The following is a 23,563-nucleotide window of genomic DNA, read 5'->3' on the forward strand; positions in this document are numbered from 1 at the left end:
CTGAATAGGTACACTGGCTTCTTTCCTTTCATTCTGACAAATTTGGGTTCTGTTTTAAGTGGAGGCTTCTGCATCAGGCCTTTTCCTGACCTGTTAGTTCCCAAGCCTTTGGGATTGGACCCATAGAGAGCAAATTTCCTGTTGGGCGCTCTTAGCATATGCTTGTAATCTGAGCATGGTTTCAAGCCAGCCCCCAACTGGAAAATCCTTGTGACTGTTACCTCTAGTTAACCAACCATCTAAAAGCTAGAACTGTATCCACTGTTCAAAGTGATAGAGAAGCAACCTTGAACCAAGAGCTCAGAGACAGCTCCCAGACTCTAAAGTCAGGACTGACAGAGGAAAAAAAAGGCATTTCCTGTTTCACATGGAGTTCTTTCCTTATCCATTACCACATTTGTAATTTATTTTAGCAGTTCCTCATCTATTGTCTCTACTACAGGTCTAATGTCTCTAAGCTTTAAAAAGCATTTGTAGTAATTAGCATAACTTCAGGATTAGCACAAACTTTCAGGGAATAATTTTGAATGATTAACCTTAAGAATGAGATAAACTTTGTTTTGTGTTTGACTATTTCCTTTCAGTAATTTTGCCATCAGTGAATTATTTAGTTGCTCTTGCTTTTTTTTTCAGCTTCATTTGTGTAGCTTTCTTTATCTCCAGCCAGTATGCAATGCCTGTACAAATTCCTTCTCATCAGAGAAATGTTTACCTGCATTGAGTCATGGAATTAAAATTACAGACCACTGTTGTCAGGCGTTTTTCATCAGTAAACTGAGGGCTTTTTAAGATCAGGCTGGGTATCTCATTCAGTAAGATGATTTCTGAGCCTTTAGCTCATGGTCATGCATGGAGTTTGCCTCACTACATCCATATTACTTGTTGAATAATGAAAGTCGTTACTTTCCCAAGACATTTCTTCTCTGCAGGAGATTGACAGCTGCAGTAATTTGCCATAAAATGTGGATTGATTCCATTTAATTCTCTTAAGGAGTGAATTTCCCATACTACAGCCATGTCTGTAACAATTTTGTTTTGTATTTTTTTTTTTTTGAGATTGAGCTTCTCCCTCTCATCTTTTATCCAGGCTGTTCTTTAACTTCTGATCTTCCTGTTTCTATCCTGAGCAGCTGAGATTACTGTGATGTATCACTAAACCCATCCTGATCATACATTCTAGTGAGTTTTACCACTCTTACTGATGAGGCTGCATCCTGCAATTGTGTGGGAACCACAGAAAGCTGGATAAAGTGCAATGTATCATAGCCCTTCAAAATTTCATCATTCTTGAGATAACTTCAAACTGGCTATATTAAAGGAAAAGATTCTTCTGTCTTAGAACTGTTCACCCCTTGCCTCTAGAGTTTGGTCTTTTTCCAAGATGAGAGAGTCTTGGCATTTTCTTCTCTTTTTGTGGTCAGAGATGATAGGCATTTTCCATATGCAGCAAAAAGAAATCATGATAGGAAAAGCTGAAGATGCATGTTGGGGCAGGAATAAAATTCCCCTTCTGCAGGAAGCAGTGGCTCTAAAGTCCTCATGTAAATATAAAGAAAATACTGATATTCAGGACTCATTCCAATCCAGTCATCTTCAGAAGGAGTTGGATTTAGACCTCTGTAAACTCCCTGGATAGTTACAATGTGCAACAGATTAAGGACCACTACAAATGAATATGCTACCCTAGAAAAATCTGAACACTAGTCATTTACTTGAATAGCTAGAGGATTTGTTGTTGTTTGCAAAGTGATTTCTTAGGTTTAATTACCCATAAGAGTCAATAGGTGTGGTTGCCTGCTTAGGAAGGATTTATTGGCTTCTGATGTTATCCTATTACCCCTCTGAGGGAGTTATTTTCTCATGAGATGCAGCAATTTCATATATGGTTTGATAATATTGGAAAAGAACCATTTAAATTGTACTCTTCTAGCCTTGTTAAATGGAACAACAAAAGACTTCAGCATCTTTTTGATTTAATCATAAAGAATTGTTTGACTATGCATACTCTTGATGTATTAAAGAAAAATAATCAAAGTTTATCTTATATACAAGTAAAATTTTTAAGGATGAAAATTATTTTATCTATTTTTCTGAAGAACTACACATACCTGCTTCTTTCATCTTCCTTTGATACTTTGTGTTGAATTGGAGTCAGATTTCTCTTTCAGTAAAATTGTCTGGCTAAGCAGCCTTTTAACCAAGTGTTTGTAGTCCTATTGGAAGAAATATTACCCTAACTATTATAGCTAGAGTGTGTTCTTGGCATAAAGCAAATACTTTTGTACTAAAGATACAGTTTACCTGAGTGATATTAATAAGTTAAAAAATGATCTGCTTTTTGAAAAATATATGAATTCATATGGTATCAGTGGTATCGAAGCATTTGGGACAATACATAATTAGTTTCAATTCCCTTTGAGAAGGGGATGTGGATGTTAAAATAAATTGCTGATGAAGCATATACATTGGAGAACAGTGTATTTCAAAACTTTGTGCAATATCAGCTATTTCTTTCAATGGTATGGAAATATAGCATAAGACTGAAGATTTATTAGGGGCAGTTTTAAACCATTCTTATTTCATAAAAGTTCATAATTTGCTTATTTAGAATAGTTACAAAAATGAGGATAATAGCAAGTATTTATAGGCCTATTGGGAAAACATTGCTTCTATGTAACTCTTGGCACCATTGTTTGTCACCAGCACGCCAATGATTATCATATGCTCGTATAAGAATAATCTGTATTACAATACTAAAGCATTACATAGGGCTTGGACATTTAGTTATCAAGTTTTATTCTTTTGCAAAATAGTGGACCTAGCAGAAAAAATCAGCATTCACAAAGTAAGAAACTTAGAATTATGAAATAAATATATTGAGGGAGAGTTGGAAGACTTCAAATTATAAGAAGTTTATTTTATTAGATAAAAGTGAGAAATTGGCCTCTGTAGAAGGACCTGCTTTATTACCAGATCTCAGTTTGGGGGTTGGAAGGGTAGCCTAGTGATTTGCCTTGCATGCTTGATGCCTTGGGTTTGGTTACTCAATACCACGTACACAGAAAAAATTGGAGGTGGTGATGTGGCTCAAGTGGTAGATCACTAGCCCTTAGAAAGTTCAAGGACAGTGCTCTAGAGCCTGAGATCAAGCCTTAGGACTTTTTTAAAAAGAAAAAGAAAAAGATCTTGGTGTTACTATGGAAATGAGTTAGGCAACACAGACTATATGTGAACTAGTGGACTAGTCCACAGTCTCTTCTTTTCATTTAAGATGCAAAACTAAATCCTTGGCCTTATCCTTTGTCACATATCTCTTTTGAAGTCTACATTTTGAAGTCTGCATTATCATTAAGATAATGAGGATAACTAAGAATTTAAGAATTTTAAGTTTAAGAATATTCTTCCTTCCTGAGGAATCAGCCACCATTGTTCTCAGGTTTGCAAGATTTGATACACATTGGGTTTGTGATTATTTCCTTGTCCTCATGAAGCCTGAAGAAAGTGAAGGGTTCATTGACTTACACTATGGGAAGTAGTCTTCAATTTAGGTTTTTTGTTTTGTTTTGTTTTGTTTTTCTGATGACATCTACAGTGTTAAATATATTTACATGGTACAGTTCACAGAGAACATACTTAATGTTCACTAGCAGTGCACTTGTGGGGGTGTTTATTTGCCAGAGGGTTTTTTGTTTTGTTTAGCTAAAAGCAAACAAAAGTCCTACTACTACCTTTTAGGCCTTAAAATAAAATCAGATAGCAAAGCTCTGAGAATTAGAACTTGTAGCTTTGGTTAAAGAGTAGCTACAATTATACCTTGGTCAGTAATAATGACCCAAAATAGTGTCTGTTTTAGTATGTGAAACACTAAATTACGGTGAGTTGCAAAATGCTAGTTTATAATCCTAGAATAGCATTTCTTTCAGGGGCGGGGGGGGGGACAAAGATCATTTTAAAATGAAAGGAACAGTAACAGTTTGTTTGCTAGCTTGCTGTTAACACAAATTTGACAGCATTTGTGTAAAGTCAGAACATATTCCTATCATACAACTTTGGCACATATATATTCCTTTTGAAAAAGCCACATAAAATATTCTTTATTCAGAAGACTTAATCATTATTTTTTTTTTTGGCTAGACCTGGGGCATGAACTCAGGGCTTGATCACTGCTCTTGGGCTTTCCTCAAAGCTAGTGCTGTACCACTTGAGCCACAGTACGTAACACTTACAGCTTTTCTATGTATATGATACCAAGGAATCAAACCTGGGTCTTCGTGCATGCTAGGCAAGCACTCTGCCATTATGCCAAACTCCCGGCCAAGACTTTGTCTTTTAAAGCTTCCTGAAGACTGCCTTGCCCAAGAGAGTTTTCAGCTATCCCTGACTTCCACAGTCTACCATGATTTGGGAATGATCTGCTGAAATCTTCCATACTGTTAGTAATTAGGAATGGAGTCCTGAGGGAAACTATCAGTGAAGACAGATACCAGTTAAGTATGCTATCCTGTAATATAGGGAAGATACACAATTATATAGGCAAAATTGCCAATTCTAAATAGATAAAATAATAATCACAAACATCTGGAGGAAGTGTAAACATGAAATAATGACTGAAAACTTGACTGTATTGATAGAGAGGTATGCAGAAAGTAATCCCATGAACTAGAGAAAGAGTGAGTGTATAAGAGTTGAGGGGTATGGAGTCCTGGGATTTCTAGTCGAATCCAGAATGAAGGTCATTTGTTATGAGAGACATTGTCTCCCAGCTTCAATTTCTGCATCTTTGAAATATCCTTGAAAGTAAATCTCATCCACTATTACTTTTTGGAGATGGTAAGGGGGCAGCCATGAATGTCTAAGTGTAAATATTTAATCATCAAAATCTAAGTGGTTGTTCATTGTAAATAATGATAAGAGTGACCAATCACTGGTTTATGGGAAGAAATATAGGATCATATTGAGCTATGCAATGGCAAGGACAGAAGGTCTTGTGCATTCCCAGACATATCTGGATATGCTAAAGCAGAAATCCAGGGAGAAAAGTGGAGCATTAGCCTTGAATCTTCTCACCAAATATCCACCACAGGAATACTAAAGTCTGTTTCATATGATCCTAAAACACTCACATAAATGTACTGAAAAAATACTGTGAAGTGTTAAGAAATTAGTTCTGCCCCGAATGAAAACTTCGCTAAGATTAATTTCCCATTTAAAATGTCATCAAGTATTTAAATAGTTCAATCAGAGAGAAAAATAAACACATATGTACCAACAACTAAGCACATACATACCAACCACTAAAATTTTGTAAAGATGAATATTTTGCCAAATTTTGTGTTTCTCAACATGTAGGTCAAACCTACATATCTCTTTCTTTTCAAAAGATGTATTTAAATGGTAGTAAATTTATGATATATTTTGAAACATGCCCTTAAAGGCAGAAGAAACAGGTCAGAGAGAATGGTGGATCAGATATATTAAGAAGTTTCTGCAAGATGATAGAGAAAAATTATAACTGATATCCTAGGACTAAGAAACCAGAATGTGTGTCAATATGATCCCAAAAGACTCAACATTTGGTGGTCCCAGAGATCTTGGAAGCTGGAGTAGATTTTGGACTTGTTCTAAGGTTTAGACGACCAGGCCTCCTCTTCCATCTTCACTTACACCTTTGGGCAGTAAGGAACCAATACATGGCGAGCAGTTCATCACATAGCATTATGTGAAGGATTTAGCTGAAGGATTAGGATACCCTGCCTTCTCTTCCATTGCAACGTGCATAGTTCTAACCTCTTTCCCCTTGTAGGCTTTGCTGGTCATGAACCACGTGCAGTGAACCAGATAAAGTGTTTATTTTCATATTCTCTTCTATGCAGTATTTTTCCAACTGGAACATTTTAAAAAGGGGAGAGATTTAATCTCACCTCTTGCTGTTTGCCATCGTCACTAGTAGCTGCCTTGAGTTCCTGACATCTGGGTGATCATGGAAAGAATAGTACTTATTTGGCTAATATCTCTTGGCAGGACATAGAAAACTACTAATTACTAGTATTCTTGTAGGATCAAGTTGCCTACTCTGACTATTTCTACCTAAGTTGTTATGCTGTCCACTTTTCTTATTTGTTTCTCTAGAAAACAAAGGAAATTTTTAGTGTTGGTATTAAATTAACATCTAAGTATTTTTTAAATGATATAGATTATATTACAAGGCCTAAGTGAAGTGGGTCTTTACATTGATTCTTCTTCTACTGTTTTCTTAAAACTGCATCATTTGCACATTGTTGACTTGCAAGTGGACAGGGAACAATAGACCTGTGCCCTTAAAATATTGCAGAAATGGGCCAGGAGTTTGGCCTAATGATAGAGTGCTTGCCTAGCATGCACACAGCTCTGGATTCGATTCCTCGATACCCACATACACAGAAAAAGCCGGAAGTGGTGCTTAGGCTCAAGTGATAGAGCTCTAGCCTTGAGAAAGCCCAAGGACAGTGATCAGTTGAAGTGCTCAGTGCAGAGTTGAAGCCCCAGGACTGGCAAATATACATGTATATGTATATATTTATATATATATATGTGTGTATATAGCAGAAAGGAAGGTGCTTCTGAATAACTGTACTCAACTTCATTTTCTTTGTTGGCAAATGTAGACTGAAAGAGATAAGAAATTTATCTGAGAACAGCAGGTATCCTTAGACATCCTGGCAGAATGAGGACTTCAGTTCTTTAATTATCATTGAGAATATATAGTGACTCATACAATTTGTAAACCACAATAAGGGATTTGAAACACCATATTAATGGAAAATAATTACTAGAAATTAATATGAATTTTTAAGGCCCTAGGTACAGAGAACTTATTCAGTTCACTATCAAATTGTTCTCCTCTGGGAGTTTGACTTTATGATAAAAATTATTCTTTGTCAGCATTCTAGTCACTTGTGGTCCATTATAAGAATAAGGGCTCTCCAGGGAAAGAGATACGAAAGTCTCAAGAGAAGGATATGTTTTTCAAATCGCACAAGATATTACCAAATGTGGAGAAAAGTTGAGAACTACTGTTAGAAAATTACTCATTATATGAAATTAGTGTGAAATATGAAGATAAATGCAATCCAGGGGAATAACCTCATTTCTAAAATCTGAAGTTTTTAAATTCATATTTGTATTATTTTAAGTTGTTATACAAAGGAGTTTCCATTCAACAGATCAGCATATAAATATAATGAGTCTTGATCAATGTAACCCTTTTTATCATCTTTCCTCTCCCTCAAACCCTAATCCTGCTCAAGTTTTTTAATTTCATAGAACATGCTTTGAATATTGTAATCGCATTTTCTCCTCACCTTCTTTTTTTCATTCATGTAGTTCACTTCACTTGACTTTCCTATCAACACATTGCAAATACCAGTATTCTGGTATTCATTTTGTTAGACTGTATGCTATTTTTTCTAAGGAATTATACTGTTTGAATTCTTGCAAATACCATACTTTGGTAATACATTTGTGAATACTTGCATACAACCCGTATGTGTTTGCTTTTGCATTTCTACAGCCATACTACCATGTTCATTGCTGTACTGTTTTTCCATACCCAAGGTATGACAGAGCCCAGATTCCCCCACAATGAATAAACAGAAAGTCAAGAAAAGGTGACATTTATACACATATAAGTGGAATTTTACTCATCCCTTAGGAAGAATGATATTCCGTCATTTGCAAAAAAAAATGGATGGACTTGGGAGAAATTATGTTAAGCAAAACAGGCCTAGAAAGACCAAGGATTCATGTTTTTCTCGTATGTGGAAACTAGAACTAATTCATAAATATGTAAGTAAAATCTGAACAGATTCTTAAGATCAGAATCTGAGTTCTCTTAACAACCTTTCATTTCATTGTTAAAGAATATCAAATCATTCCTGCTATTCTCTCTAGCATAAACGTCGTGAATTTCAGTACATATAGACTGATCTATTTCAGAGAACAGATGTATATTTCCCTTCCTTGGAAAGGAATTATAGTATAAGATTTCTGTAAATGTTTCCTAATAGTCCAAATTGGTGCTGTAGTTAGATAGACTTGAGCATGTTATGTCACTTCCTGAAAGCCTCCTCTTGGAACTGTCTTAAATCAAATCAAAGCCAACTTCTGATCATGTATCCTGAGAGTGGTCTTTTAAGTGCATAATTTAGTATGATGAGATAGCCTACATGATAAAGAAGCACAATCTATGGAAGAATATTGCCACAAAATATTCGTGAAGCATATTCTGTGATTTTTTTCTATTATATTTGTTCATGCTTTTATTTTGAATAAAATGAATATATATACACATATGTAGGCATATATGTGCATATATGTATGCAAATGTGTGTGTGTATGTGTGTGAGGTGCTGGTGGTTTATGCCTGTAATACTGGCTTCTCAGGAGGCTGAGATCTGAGGATTGTTGTTCAAAATCAGCTTAAGCAGGAAAGTCCATGAGGCATACATGGTCTACGGGGCAGGCTAATTCAGTTCCCAGTCATACTGGCTTTTCATCTTATCAATACCCCAGATCCTTAGACATGTTGTGAATAGCTCATGAAATTCTTAGTTCTACTCTTTGTGACGCTTTGCCCTTCAGATCTCTGTCAAAATGTCATTTGTAGTTGCCCACGGTAAAATACTTTCAGTTCTTTGGGGGAAGTATTGTTAATAGTAGTACTCTTTCTTTTGGGCATAAACATAATTGTAAATTTAATTTATTTTTAAACTTAATGTAATTTTCTTAACCACTATTTAACTAGTCTTAGAACTGTTGCATCAATGCACACTATTTTGCAAAAGATTGCAGCATAAAGAAAATACAGTTCTGCACATAGTTCATACTTCCACTCGCTCTTTATCTTCTAGTACTAATGTGTTTTGCTGTTTCATGGTTTTATTAGTTCTCATTACTTATAGTTTCTTGTCTGCTGTTAGAATACAGATTAGCATTCTTCTAATACTGATGAAATTAGTTCAGGATTCTTGGCAATACGTAAATTTGACAAAATTACAGAATTTCAAAAGTGAGAGCAACTTTTTTGAACAAGTTTAGTATATCAGTTTTAGTAGGCTATATTTTTTTGTAACAATGTTGTTTCTTCACACTGTCCAAGATAAAGGTTAGTGTGCTATATTTTAAAATAAATCCCCTTCCCCCAAATATGGAAGGTTGTGAGTGCCAGTGGTCTTTATGGTGCTGCAATGATATGTTTGTCTTGAGCAACAGGGTTTGCTGGCCTTGTGCTTGCTCTGATGTCTTAGTGGGTGATGTGATTTAAATACAGTTTTTCCTGTGTTTTGTAGACCTTGCATTTAATGAGATTTAGCTATGAAATTAGTTGTAGTAGAGCTGCCTTGTCTTTGGATATCTGGTTATTTTTGCTGTCTTGTGAGAACAACGATTGTCAACTTGTTCCCTGTGATGTTTCTCATCATTAATATGTGGAACCATAGTGTTCAATAACAAACAACTATAATAATTTTGTGCAGAGAGATTACAACCAAAGTTCTTTTGATGCACTTACTGCTTTTTAATAGTAAAAGGACAAGAAAGTTACCTCACAATGCCGACATGCTTGTTTGTTACCTGTTTCCTGACTCAAAGTTCATTGCTTTTCTATTCTTCTAATTTCAAGAAGATTCGAGTTTTATACTATATTCAGTTGAGTTTATTTTCATGTTAGGAAAGTAACAAAACCATTTTAGACACACAGTCTGGCACTGACTTCCCTCATTCTGTTTTTAGAAAGGCAACATAACTCATATTTTGGATGTATTTTGCTATACATCTTTTGATATCTGTACCTGAAGCCCCAATTCCCTTGTTATAATAGAATTTCTTGAATTCAAGCCACATTTCTGCCATCCTCATATTATGCTTTTACAGCAATTCCCTAGACTCATGAAGGTGATGGGTGAAGTTTCTAATGGTGCTGAGTACCAAACTGTTGCTTGATTTATTCAGGATGGTTGTGATATGCTGGGATCAAATGACAGCTTAAAAGCTAGTATAATTCATCATCAGCAGTTAATTTTTAGTGGGTGTCCACTGGGTGCTCAACATCCTACAAGGCTCTTTTTCAGTACATTTGTGCCTGATAAGATTGACTTTATGCTAAGAATGTGGAATTTTATTCTTAAGAAGCTTTCTATCAAAGAAAATCAGCAAATGTCCAGAGTTGCCAAGGTTTCTGTATGTAATTCAAGGCACTTTATTATCTTTTTAAAGAGTTTGTATCAGTGATGTCCTATTCTCACTAACAGCTATTTTGTTATGAAGAGAAAGGGATGATGTGGAGACACAGCATGTATGTCCGCTGTGGTCCTGATCTTGACTGACTTACACTCTTGTACGTAGTTGTATTCAAGAAGATACTCTTTTAATTATTATTATTATTCCAAGCACATGATCTCATATTGTTTATACTCAATGAGATGTCTTCCTATCAAACATACATGTGCTTTAACTTTTCTCATGAGATACAAATTCAGATCAGAGGATTCCCTATAAAACTTGTGTCATGTTGCTCCCAGACATCCAGGCAGTGGTGCATTATTTCTTTGAAATAATCTTCCCTAAATCAAATTTCAATGACTGATGAAGGAGGAATGGACCAGCCTCAGTGTAATCCAAAGTACAGTACTGGCCTAAGATGTAACTAGTCTTCTCCTGACTAGACGCTAAGGAAGATAATACGATTAAGCCCTATACTAACTAAGCATTGGTTTTTCATTTCTTCCTTGACCTTGGCCTGTATTCTGTGGCCAGCAGACTCATTTACTGTAGGACTTTTTGTGAGATATCCCTTGTCAGTGTCCATCATGACTGTCTTTGCGTAAAGAGCTCCTAGTATGGCCTTATTTCCTTGGAATGCAAGCCCTTGTTGTCCAGGTTTTTAGTCCTCGGTCCCTCCTGACCTGCAGGAGGGATAGAGAGAACACGCTCCAACCAGGACGAGCCAAGAAAGGAGAGGGCCGACTGACCGCTCACATCTAGCCCTCCCGCGCTGGAGGACAATCAGACGCGTCAGGTAGACCCGTCAAGGCAGGAGCTCATTTATTGAGGAAGTACATTCAGCTAATGTAGGGTCCAGGAGCCTATCAGTACAAAGGTGGATAGGCAGGGGAGGTCCACGTGTTTACTCTCACTATAGGTCTCAGCAGAGAGTGATAAAGCAATAACACATTCGTACCCAATGGTAATCAAGTCTCACCAGAAGGTGATTCACAATGCCGACGATATAGCTCAAAGTTAGGCATGGCGATCACACATGACATCTCATTTCTTTGGGTGGTTATCTTACTCAGTGATGCAGATTCATGGGTCAGCCTGACCCTGCACTCGGCTCCCAACACTTGTAACCAACTAGAGAAATGAATTCCACCTTTGCCTCTACTCACGATGTTTGTGTTCTTGGCTTGAGTGACCTTTTATATTTCATTTATACAGAGAGGTGCCCTCTTTTGAATTTTCACAATAACATGAATAAATCAATTTATTTTCATTTTGGTATCAAAGATTGTTGGCTGCATGTTCAAACATCTTTCAGTAAAGATGCCTGCCTTTTTTATTTGCCTCTGCTTTGGAAAAATAGAGTTATCATTTTGTTGCTATAAAGACTGATGGACATAATTATAGTGTAACAATCAGTAAGCAAATTTGTGTAGAGTATTGTGAAGTTCTATCCTTAATGAAATATAAATAGTCTACATTCCAAGAACTGATTAGAATGTGAACAATTATTTCACTATTATTTAATATGGATTGCTATTGGCAAGCAGTAGGATAGAGTCATCTCATTGTTCTCATTCTTCTCTTTATGGAGCTAGCTTCTTATTTCAACTAGCTGCTCCTCATGCAGGTTTGATCCTGGATGAGAATGCTTAGAATCAAGCTTTTTGACTTGCATCTTTGACTTATCCAAAAGTCTGTGTCACACAGAGAGGGATAAAGGGACCCAAACACAGGGCTTGCTCTAAGACCTATATTAACTCATCATCGATCCAGAAGCCAATGTGTCTTTTAAGTTGAAATGTAAGAGTTCTGCTTGCTTCCTAATGGGCTGTCTTCTTTCATGCTTCATAGTCCTTCAATTCTCTATTTCATGTCAAAACCCTTTTAGTGAATCTGAAGTTCAAAATATTGAGGATTTGGGGATATGTTTTTTTTTTACTTCTCATTAATGTGAATATTCATTCTAAATTTACTGTAGTATGTATTGTTTAATGTTTGTATGAACTAAAGTTACTTAAGTGAAATACTTTTCAAATGTTATTAAAGGGTTGTATTTGAGTACACGCTATCTCAATAAAGATAGACTATCAGGTGCTTTTTAAATATAGCTATGCACAACAAGAAACAAAACCCAGATGCTCCTTACCCACATGCCCCTCAGTGGATGAATGAATCAAGAAAATGTAGTATATATACTTAATGGATTTCTATGCTTTCATCAGAAAGAATGGCATTGGCCTATTCCTAAGAAAATACAGGAAAAATTACCTTGAACAAAGAAAGCCAGACCCCCCAAAAAACATAGGTTGCATGGTTTCCCGCATTTGTAATAATTAGAATGTGCTTATAAACAGAATGGATGGTAAAAGACAAAAATTACACTTGGATATGATCTATTAAACAAGACTAAACATTCACACAGTGAAACCAATGGAGGATATTCATAGAAGAGGTTCACAAAGGCTCAATAACTATGGACATATGAACATATAAAATGATGTTTATCAAAATGACCTCTAAGAAATGGAAACAAGAGATATTTAATGTACTTTTTGATAGTCCCCTCCCTTTTTGTTGTTTTTGATTTTTGTATTTTTTGTCTCCTATCTAAGTTTGTCTGTTAGGGGAAGGGGAAGGGAAAGTACAGAAATGGTGAGATGAAAATTGAACTAATTTAGCAGTGATATTCACTAGATACCCTGTTGGAAAAGAATGAACTATAAGACTTCTTGGGGAGGAGCATCAGGAGGGAAAAACTGGGAGGAAACTAGGGAAGAGGTGACACTGTTCAAAAAGTTATTTATTCACTACCTGATCTATGTAACTGTAATGGCTCAGTACATTACCTTTACAAAAAAAAAAAAACCCAAGAAATATTTAACACTTTTGCTGTAAATTTTATAATTAGACATGAATATAATTGCAAATATTGCTTATCTGACTATCTAGACTTGGTAACTATTATATACTTATTACCTGGAGAATTCTGATAAAAATTTATCTGTTAAAATATAATATAGTAATAATAACAGACTTCCAAACATCTACTTCTAATGTGATTTTTTTTTTTTTTTTGCCAGTCCTGGGCTTGGGCTCAGGTCATAAGCACTGTCCTTGGACTTTCTCAAGGCTAAAGCTCTGCCACTTGAGCCAAAGCACCACTTCTGGCTTTTTTCTATGTATGTGTTACCGAGGAACCGAACCCAGGTCTTCATGCATGCTAGGCAAGCACTCTACCATTAGGCCAAACTCCCAGTTCCTGTAATGTGGTTCTTTAAGAAGCAAAAGAAATATAATGTATATTTTGTTCTATATGTAATAAATATTTATTACAGAGGTACTATAATGGTATCAGGTAGTTTCTTAGGAAAACTAGTCATCACAGTCTTACCTTATTTAGATATATAATATATCTGTGCATATTTATATTTATTTAATATATTATACACATACACATGCCTATTTTTCCCTAAGAAATTGTAACATTATTCTACCTCTGTAACAACCAGATGAATTATTATTATTTTTTACTATTTCCTTTTTTGCCAGTCTTAAAATTTGAACTTAAAATCACTTGTAATCATTCAGCTTGGTTGCTTGGCTGAAGCTGACACCCTTCTAACTGGAGTCATGTATCTAATACAGCTGTTTTATGATTTCTGAATATCATGGACTTTTTGTCTGGGCTGACTTCGAACTATGATTCTGTAGGTTTTTAGCCTACTGAATGACTAGAATTGCAAGTGTGAGCCATAATTTGCCTAGTTTACCTTTTGTATCTTAAACTGTTTGCTTTCTAAGGCCTGGGGATAGGATGTATATTTGGTAGTCATTTTTCTACTGCTACTGAGAGATGGTTTATTAATATCATCATCATGCAATATTTTTTCTAGTAAAATTTGGTGACACAGAGTCAGTTGGGTCATTGGTAGCTGACATCTTATTATGCCTGTTTCTTCTGTGAATAGTGGTTGATAGGCCTTGAGAAAGGTGATTAGTGCTTCAGATTGAGTCTTAACATTATTTCTGTGGCTTCAACGTATTAAAGCTAATTTCTTGTGTAACAGATGAGATGAACATCTCATGTTAGTGAGAGGCTCGACTCTGCTGCATGCAGATCCCTTCTCTTCAATTTCTCCAACATCCTGTAAGATATTTTCCTTGCTGGTCAAAGCTGGCTGCTGACAATTACAATTAGAGGATAGTATAAAAAAGGGCACACCCAAGTCCTAAGGCTCAGCCAGAAGTGCCAGAAATAGCTCTTCTGTTACCTTCTTCAGAGACCACACAGACACATGGCACAAATCTATCTGCAAAGGAGGGCTGAAAATGGAACCTGCCTTGAACAATGGGGAGAATAAGTTTAGTGAGAAAGGTAGTAGTTTTCTGCTATAGGTTTTATTAAAATATGACTAATTTTTCTCAACTATGACTAAACACAAAAAGCAATTAGCTTTCAAAACAACTCATGATTCTATCTTTTTACTTTGGGTAGTAAAGTTTCCAATGACATCTCATGACTTAATTTGAATAATTAATTGAAATTGAATGGATGATCTAATCATGACCCAAGGCCCTTCATTCTGGCAGTTTCCATCCTTTGAGTTAGAGTCTTTGATAGGGATTCTTAAATGGGCAGTATTTTTCTTAAAGTTTTGGAATTCAAAAGATAGATTTCCTCATTACAATACATAAAATGAAGGTGAAAACATTCAGAAATTCAAGAAATAAATACACTATTTCAGAAGACCATTGGAAGGGAAATAAGAAACCAACATGGAAAATGCCAAGTGCTAGGCTATTTCACATTAGAATGCAGATTTTTACCACCATCGGTCTATCAAGAAAGCTCTGAATCCAGATGATGAAAAGAAAAAGGGAATATTATCACATGCATTTTAAATGATTTTAGTCTAGATTCCCATTATATAGCAACAAACCCTAATATAGTTTTATCATATGAGATATATTTCATCTTTTTAAAAACTCTTTCTTTATAAATGCATATTTTAATATATGCCATATTTAATATTGAATGGTTTAAGCATATTTAATAAGTAATATTTAATCTGCCTTTATACAAACTCTACCATTCTTCTGTGTGCATTGTGTGCTTTGGAGTATGTATAAGTATGTTCATGTGTGTGCATATCTGTTTGTTCCACAGTGACCACAGTGCAGTATCTCACTAATAGAAACATTGTAGTTGTCCATGGAAAAGCTAATTCAGTTTTTACTCTGTTTCCTAGGTTTAATATTAATGTCTTTAAGATTTAACCAATTTTATTTTAATGTGAACATTAATGACTTAAATTCACTAAGCAGCCTTAGAATTCATTTGTAATTTTATTAGACCTGACTTATGTAAAGAAACCAGTGACTGAAGATGGTTTGACATGTTCATAGATTGGCTGCTATAGGAAAATATTGCTTTCTACTGCTTCTCCAGAACTGAAGTTCCAAGTACAATTACTAGCTACAATATCACCTACTTATTTCTAAAGGGTTATCAAGAGAAGTTCATGCTATGGACTCAATTACTTGCATATTTTATCATTATTATTATTATTATTGAAAAATTGCTAGGCCTAATTCTATTGGTTTCTTTTCTGATTGAAAATAGGAGCCTCAGAAGCACAGCATTTCTTAAGGCATTTGTAACTGTTCATCATGGATATTAAAATTAAAATCATGCTGCATTGTGTGCACAATGATTTTTTTTAATCTTTACACATATGGTAAGCAGATGACCAGTACTATTCAGCTTGAAAATGTTGAGTGCTCTTCTAACTGGTATTTGAAATTTTGGTTTGTACTGCATTTGTTACTGAATATCAGGAATACATTTTTCACTGGTATAGAGCAAATTTAAAATGGGGTCTTTTGTAGAAGCACCCATTCTGTTTAGAGTGATATAACAGATGCTGAATGTTCACATATCAAACAAAATGCCAGCTTTCTGTAGAAAAGAGGTGTCAAAAAGTTTCTTTGTACCTTTAACGCATGTGATTATGTAGTACAAAATGCAGAGTTTGTAAAATTTCTTGAATATACAGGCAAAAATGAATAATTCAAAACAACTCATAAGTTCTACATTCTATTGTCCCTTTATAATGCAGGCAGAAGATAGCAGTGTGCTCCCAATAGAGCTGAATTTGCACAAGTTACACCTCTGAAAATGCCAGATGGTCTATGGTCTACTTTTGAGAGCTGTCACATATGTAAAGATTTGAAAAAAGAAAGACAGCTGAATGAGAGCAGTGGATCATTAAAGGAATAGCACAAGTCCCTAGGCATCACTTGTGTTTTAAGAAGTATTGTATTGTTCCCATATTAACGTGCTTTTTAAAGCCATACACAACTTCTATAAAATAAAGTGAAATAAATCTGTTTCGACCAAGTCATTGTAGTCCAGTTTATAAGAAGTTTTTGTTCTGTATTTGAAAATAAAATCATGTTTTCTATTTGGTTTTAACTGTAACTTTGACATAAGGTTAAAGTAGGAAAAATGATCAGCAAATTCAAATAACTAATATATCTATGTCTTATCCTGTTTTGTTTGATATACTAAACACATCTGGCAAAACGATCATTAAAAATTGTTTTAATGTGAAAAAGAACTAAGCCTAGAGATCATACTTGATTATCTAGCTATAATAAAAAAAAACAATAAAAATGACAGGGGACCAAAAAATATATTGTAGTGTTATTTATTTGCCCATAGAAATAGATACAATTTTGAAGCCCAAAATGTAAATGTCCCATTAAGATGTTACAATACAACTCCAACTACGATCAGTAATTTGCAATAAGTCAGTTTTGATAGTGGGAAAGGTCAAACCTGTCATTTTAAGAATTTTGTGACAACACACACTCGTGTTTTAATTTTATTTATTGATGATATTTAGCTATTTCACAATAAATCTAAATTTACCTTGGATTGTGACATTTTAGATTTATAAGAATGTCTTTGCAGCATTGGTCAATAACATGACTTAACCAAATTCTCAGATTGCTTGGATTATTTGTCGAGAAAAATTGTGGCCCTAAAATATTTGAAGAGACTACTAGAATCCCTTTGAAATAACCACCATAATAAGTTTAACCATTTTCTTTGGCATATTTTAAGTACATATACATAACTAGCTCTAATTTAAGTAGCAGTCCTTTGAGTGTCAATTCTAGTTGATACAAGAAATTATAGAAGTAGCAGATAACTAACCTCTACATCAAATGTTGTACACCCAAAAGAAATAGTTCTCTACTTTTAAATGTCTTCATTGAAGCACTGCATCATGAAAAGGGTATGGAGTGAGTGAGGGAAGAGGTGACATTGTACAAAAAGAAATGTCTTCTTTACTTGACTTGTGTAACTCCAACCTCTCTGTCCATCACCTTTATAATAACAATAAAAAATTTTAAGAATATAGAATATATATTACATATATCACTGCTAAATAGGGAGGTAGTCGTCTTGTTTTTATTTGCATCTAGGAAAAATGTTTTGGTACATTTTATAGCATTACTTTGGGCATTCCCAAATATTCACTTTTTAGACAATTATTCCCATTTGTTTATCACTTTAGACTTGAAAAACTATAAAAATGATTAGTTTTATAAATCAGGTATTAATACTAGCATGCTTCCATGAAAGCATACTTTTGTTTGTTAAACAACAAAAAGGAATCTGTTCTCTCTTGAAACATGTGCATGTGTAGAACATTTTGATATGGAAAGATGATTTTCATTATGATAGAGTAAATGAATGAAAACTGAAGAAAATAGTGTGCTTAAGAGTCACTCAAATATTATTGCCTGTCTTTTTTACCAAAGCTACTTACAAGTCTTACTTGGTCCCCAGATGATAATTACTTGCTCCCCCTTTAGACATTTGTTAGAACCATGTGCAAGTGAGACAGCTTTGCATGCAATACTTAGAATGTCAATGAATTCTTAACAATTCTTATATAATTTACAATTTATAGTTGTTGATAATTATAAACAGACTAAAACAGCAGCTTTAGGTTTTTTTCATGCTATTTCAAAAATAATTTTATTGTTGGGGTGAGGTACAGGAGCATCACAGTTACATTCATCAGGTAGTGGGTACATTGCTTCTTGAACATTGATACACCTTTCCATGTTTTTGACATTCTAAAAAATTAGAAAGTTGTAAAATTTTCACAGTGAATATTTGTTATTGTCTTTTGTTGTTGTTGTTGTAGAAAGCTTTGCTTCAGATGTACTTGGAGAAAATACTGGCTTTAATAGTCTCTTTACTTAACTGATATAAAGAGGGTTTTTTGTTTTATATTGTTTCCTTTTTGTTTTTGTTTTTGTGGAGTAATGGAGGTTAGAACCATCATTTCTAGTTAGTAAGCCCAGGATCTACTTTTTGTGAATTTAAATAGAAATTTAATTTCTTTGCAGCATGTAGAGGTTCCTGGTGTCCCAGAACTAAGGGTCACACCCATCCAGTCAGTAGGACTTTCTTAAAACTCTCTACTTTATTAGACACAATTATTAGGCCATTTGTCTGTCGGGAAGTAGACATCAGAGCTGTGCCCCACTGCCAAGACCAACAGGCACTTACCTACTGACTGTACTGAGTGGCTTCACTTCTCTAGTGCAGTGGACATCTTGGACTGGTCTCTTTCAGAAAACAAAGTGGACATTTCTTTGCATAATAGCTCCTGTAATCCATCACAACCTACAGAGGACTTTAGCTGTGGGATGCAAGAACTTACCAAAATTTATGAAAATGTTTGGAAATACTAGGTAACTAGTTCCTATTTATTATATATTTTTATTTTAAAAAGGTTATACTTTCCTTTGAGACATTTAATGTATCTGGAATTGTGTGAGACATGCATTACATGTCTGTGCATGGAACTGTGTATTTAGGAATCTACTGTCCTATTGCAATATTTATAGGTCTATGTCTACCAGATTAAATACTGCTTTGTGATGATCTACTAAATCAAGTCCCTGCACTTTTTCTTCCTTAAAATTGCCCCAGTTACTCCTAATTATACTCTAGTCTACTAATTTGGACTTCTTTTATCTCTTTCATTATAGCAGTGGTTTGTACTTTCCCCAAATTTTCCTATAGATTTGTTCTCTTTCTCTGTATCTGTGCTTGTCTTTCTTTTCTGTCTCTTGTGTCATCATTTTAGAGTCATGGGTAATGCACATCTCTACTATTGAATGTATTTTCATGTACAAATTTCTTCTTAATTAGATACAATTTTCTTGTTTTTAAATTTAGCTCAACCTCAGCGCCTGCCTCAGCCACAGACTTCAGTACAGGAATCCAGCGAGGAGGAAACAGGCAAAATAAAGAATGGAGGCCACACAAATCTGAGTAATGGAAATGGAATTCACCATGGGACCAAACATTCAGCTACAGATCATAGCAAACTTTCAGCTCCTGTTTCTCAAAAAATGCACAGGAAAATTCAGTCCAGCTTGTCTGTAAACAATGATATCACTAAGAAGAGTAAAGTAAATGCTGTCTTTTCTCAAAAGACAGGCTCTTCACCTGAAGGTAAGTGTGAAGAATACGCATATTTTGTCTAACCTGATGTTAAATCATACCCACTAGTAATAATTTGATAAAGTAAACATCATTAAACATTCTTGCTTTTTCTTTCTGACTAAAAGAATTTTACCATGCTTCTTTACTTCTCTAAAGCAAAGTACAAGACAGAAAATGAAGATTTGGCAGCTGACACCCTACTTTTAGATTATCATCTTCTATAATGACTAGTCATTACTTTAAATATATAAACTTCCCCACTTAAAAAAATGCCATGCTAAAGATATGAATATACTATTTTTGGCAGCATGTCTAAGGATGTGTGTTTTTCTGTCCTTTATGTAATGTGTTGTTCTATATGGAAGAGATAAAATTACCTAATTAGACTTTTATCTTATAAATCAAATCTTAATATGTAAAATTGGAATGAGAAAAAAGATTGGGTAATTTTCCTGACCCATCTAGAAAATGGAGTTGATGATTCCCATTGCTGCCTAGCCATCATCTGTTAATGTCACTCCACCAGGCCCACTCTTGTCTTGCCAACTCCTGAGGATGAGGATTATAGACGTGAGCTACTGGCACTCAGTTTATAGACTCTATTGTTCACTATATCATATTAAGAAGAGAAATCCCTACCTTAAGTTTCAATTACCTTCAGCATATCTATAGTCCTATTCTTTTCCTCTTTTCTGCTATTCTTATCTGAAATTCTGAATATTTTATGTGCATTTGCTGTATGTGCCATAAATATTTATATACATTTGGCATCATCTCTCTATATACGTGTCTTTCTTATTTCTCTACCTTCCTATGTTAATTGCCCTAAGACATTAAATAAAGGAAATTCTATGGGGTTTCTTTATGAAGTTGGCCATGTCTGTTCATAGTGCTAAAGTGAGTTGTAAATAGGAAATTGTACTGAGAGTTAGGAGTAATAACCAGGAGAAAGGATAATACATTTTGGCTACAGGTGTCTTAAATTCAACTGAAGCGAAGTGTTAGGTTGATCAAAAGATATGATAATAAATGGTCTGCATAGTTCGAGGTCAGTGACACTACTTTCCAAACTAATTAGATTGAAAAGGACATGATTGACATTTTAAAATGAGTTTGACATGTAAGCTGCATGGTCATCTCTGAAGTACAGGTAGGCTGTTAACTAAACTGGCTCTCCAAGGAGCTCAGAAGCCAATGCAATTTTCTTTGGAGGATCTTCACTTCTAGGTGATTAGGTGAAATAATTGAATGCAATTGAAATCTCCTTGTTTTATACATTTGAATTTAGTTATTCTGTTCCTAACCTCTTATTTTCCTTTTGATATTTACTTATTTTAGTGTTTAAGAATGGTAACATTTGCATACTCGTCCGACTTGAAATAACTTATGGAATTCTTTATTATTCCTTGCTTAAAGTATCATACCTGAATTTATTTCTAATATAAGTAGGCGCTTCATATGTAATTTGAAAGAGGAGGCTAATCAACACTGTGGAAATGAAATGTAGCTCTATTCTTTCTTTCCCTCTCTCCTTGAAGCCCGCATTCTCCTTTTGACTTCTTTCTCCTGTTTTCATTTCCACCCCCAATTTCTACTTACCATCTGATCATAGAGAGCACAATAAGTAGAGTCCTTTGTATTCCAAATTTACTACAAAGTAACATTTCAAATTAAGTTGAGAGAAAGAGGAATTTAAAATGAAAACAAAAAATGCCTAAATAAATTCCCTAAACTCATATAGTTATCTCTACTTTTGGTCTATAGAACTTAGCCAAATGCAAGTTTCTATTATAATTACTAAGTGTTGGACAAAACTTCTATTGGCCAGTTGCATACTTTCACAAAATTAGATGTCTCTAATGACTATTGACATTGCTTAAGCTTGTATTTCTCTGGTTTTTGTTTAACAGTTGCATTTATTCTCTGGTAACGTTCTATACCAAAAGAAAGAAAATTTGTAGAAACAACAAATGACAAATTAAAAGGAAAAACACTACCAATAAGAGGGAATGCATGATTTCTTAGTTTTTTCTATAATGACTGATTTTTCTATAAGTGGTTGATTAGGTATTTTTTTTTTTGCCAGTCCTGGGGCTTGAACTTTGTGCCTGAGCACTGTCCTTGGGCTTTCTCAAGGGTAGAGCTCTACCACTTGAGCTTTTTCTGGCTTTTTCTATGTATGTGGTACCCAGGAATCGAACCTGGGTCTTCATGTATGCTAGGCAAGCACTCTACGAATAGGCCAAACTCCTGGACATGATTAGATGATTTTTGAAGTTACTTTTAACCTGGAGATTTTGTGATTCTCTTTTTTTTTAAGCAATGCTTTTTTTCCTCTCAAGATAGGTTTCTTGCTGTTCAGAATATTAGATCCCTTGTTTCACAGAGATCAGAGATTTAAAATACTTTGAAAAGAATGGGGCAATGACAGAAATAGTTTAAGTGAATTTAATGATACTAGACTGATCTTGATTTGTTGCTTGAATAAAAATGGATAGAAATGTTTTTCAGTCTCTGTTTTTCTCCTCAAAAAGGCAGCAACAATGAAGTATTCTTTTGTGCTAAAACTTTCTCATTTTTTAAAAATTTCACATTTTTTGTTTTAATTTTCTGTTCTTTCTCTTGTCACTATAGTAAATAAGGAAACAAATTACAAAAATAATAGTTAAGAACTTCAAAAGCAGCCAACCATGACCAGCTGGGCAAATAGGTATTACCTTCCTTTCTATGGCCCTTGTAATTGTGGGGATTTTTTTTTCTATTTTGGGTGAATAATATTGACAACTTGAAGGGCATCTTTGTGCTTCTGGTGGTGGATTGAATATTTCAATAGTTGGCAGTGCTTTTAAAGCACTCCAGGTCTGTGTTGAACAGGTGTGGAAAACAGTGTTAGCATGAGCCCATTGTTTGTATGCACTTCAGGAATGCCGAACTATGTGTATGCATTGGTTAACTATTTTAGTACATTTTAGTATGTCTTTTCCAATGAGTGACCTAGGGCCTAAGTGCAACTTTGTTGCTGTTGATGTTGTTGTTATTGTTGCTGGTCATGCGGCTTGGACTCTGGGGCTAGTCATTTCACTGAGCTCTTCAGCTCAAGGCTAAAGCTCTACCACTTGAGCCACTGTACCAATTCAGATTTTCTGGTGGTTAATTGGGGATAAGTCTCATAGACTTTAGTGCCTGGTCTGACTCTAAACCATGAACCTCATATCTCAGTCTCCTGAGTAGTTAGGGTTACAGGTGTAAGCCACCAGTGTCTGGGCTAAGTATAACATTTTAAAGCTGGGTTTATTTGTGTAGCTAGCATGCCTTCTTTGTAACAGGACCAATTCTACTTGCTTCATTCATGTGGACTTATGTGCCAAACAATACTTCGTGAAAGCTCAAAGGGGTTCAGTGAAGCCACTCAAAGCAATGGGTATAAGGCAAAGTTGATGTTCAGAGGCAGACGCAGACATTTTGGATCTATTCCCGTGGACCTAAGGCTTTTTTCCTCTGGAGATTTTAATACTTTCACATTGGTTCTATACTTCCCACTAGGATGTGAGCCCCATTTCTGGGGCTTGAACTCAGGGTCTAGGTACTTTTTTTTTTTTCCATCAAAGGCTAGTGCTCTACTACTTGAGCTACAGCACCACTTCCTTCCACAGCTTTTTTCTGTATATGTGCTACTGAGGAATCCAACCCAGGACTTCATACATCCTAGGCAAGCACTCTACCACTAGGCCAAACCCCCGGCCCCTAGTCTGTGAGTTCTTGAAAATA

At 35.0% G+C, this 23,563-nt stretch overlaps 1 protein-coding gene across 1 annotated transcript in view; it reads left to right on the top strand.

Annotated features, from left to right (window-relative positions):
* Nucleotides 1–19,699, top strand: part of Mdfic (MyoD family inhibitor domain containing) — a 53,873-nt gene extending 34,174 nt beyond the window's left edge. The window contains exon 5 of the mRNA XM_090332233.1: nucleotides 19,526–19,699. Within this exon, the coding sequence (XP_090188359.1) occupies nucleotides 19,526–19,597 (72 nt within the window). The 3' untranslated portion in view covers nucleotides 19,598–19,699. The remainder of the gene's footprint in view (nucleotides 1–19,525) is intronic.
* The last annotated feature ends 3,864 nt before the right edge of the window (nucleotides 19,700–23,563 follow it).

The sequence above is a fragment of the Megascapheus bottae genome, chromosome 5 (genome assembly GCF_031878675.1).
Source record: "Megascapheus bottae isolate mThoBot1 chromosome 5, mThoBot2.hap1, whole genome shotgun sequence".
NCBI lineage: Eukaryota > Metazoa > Chordata > Mammalia > Rodentia > Geomyidae > Megascapheus > Megascapheus bottae.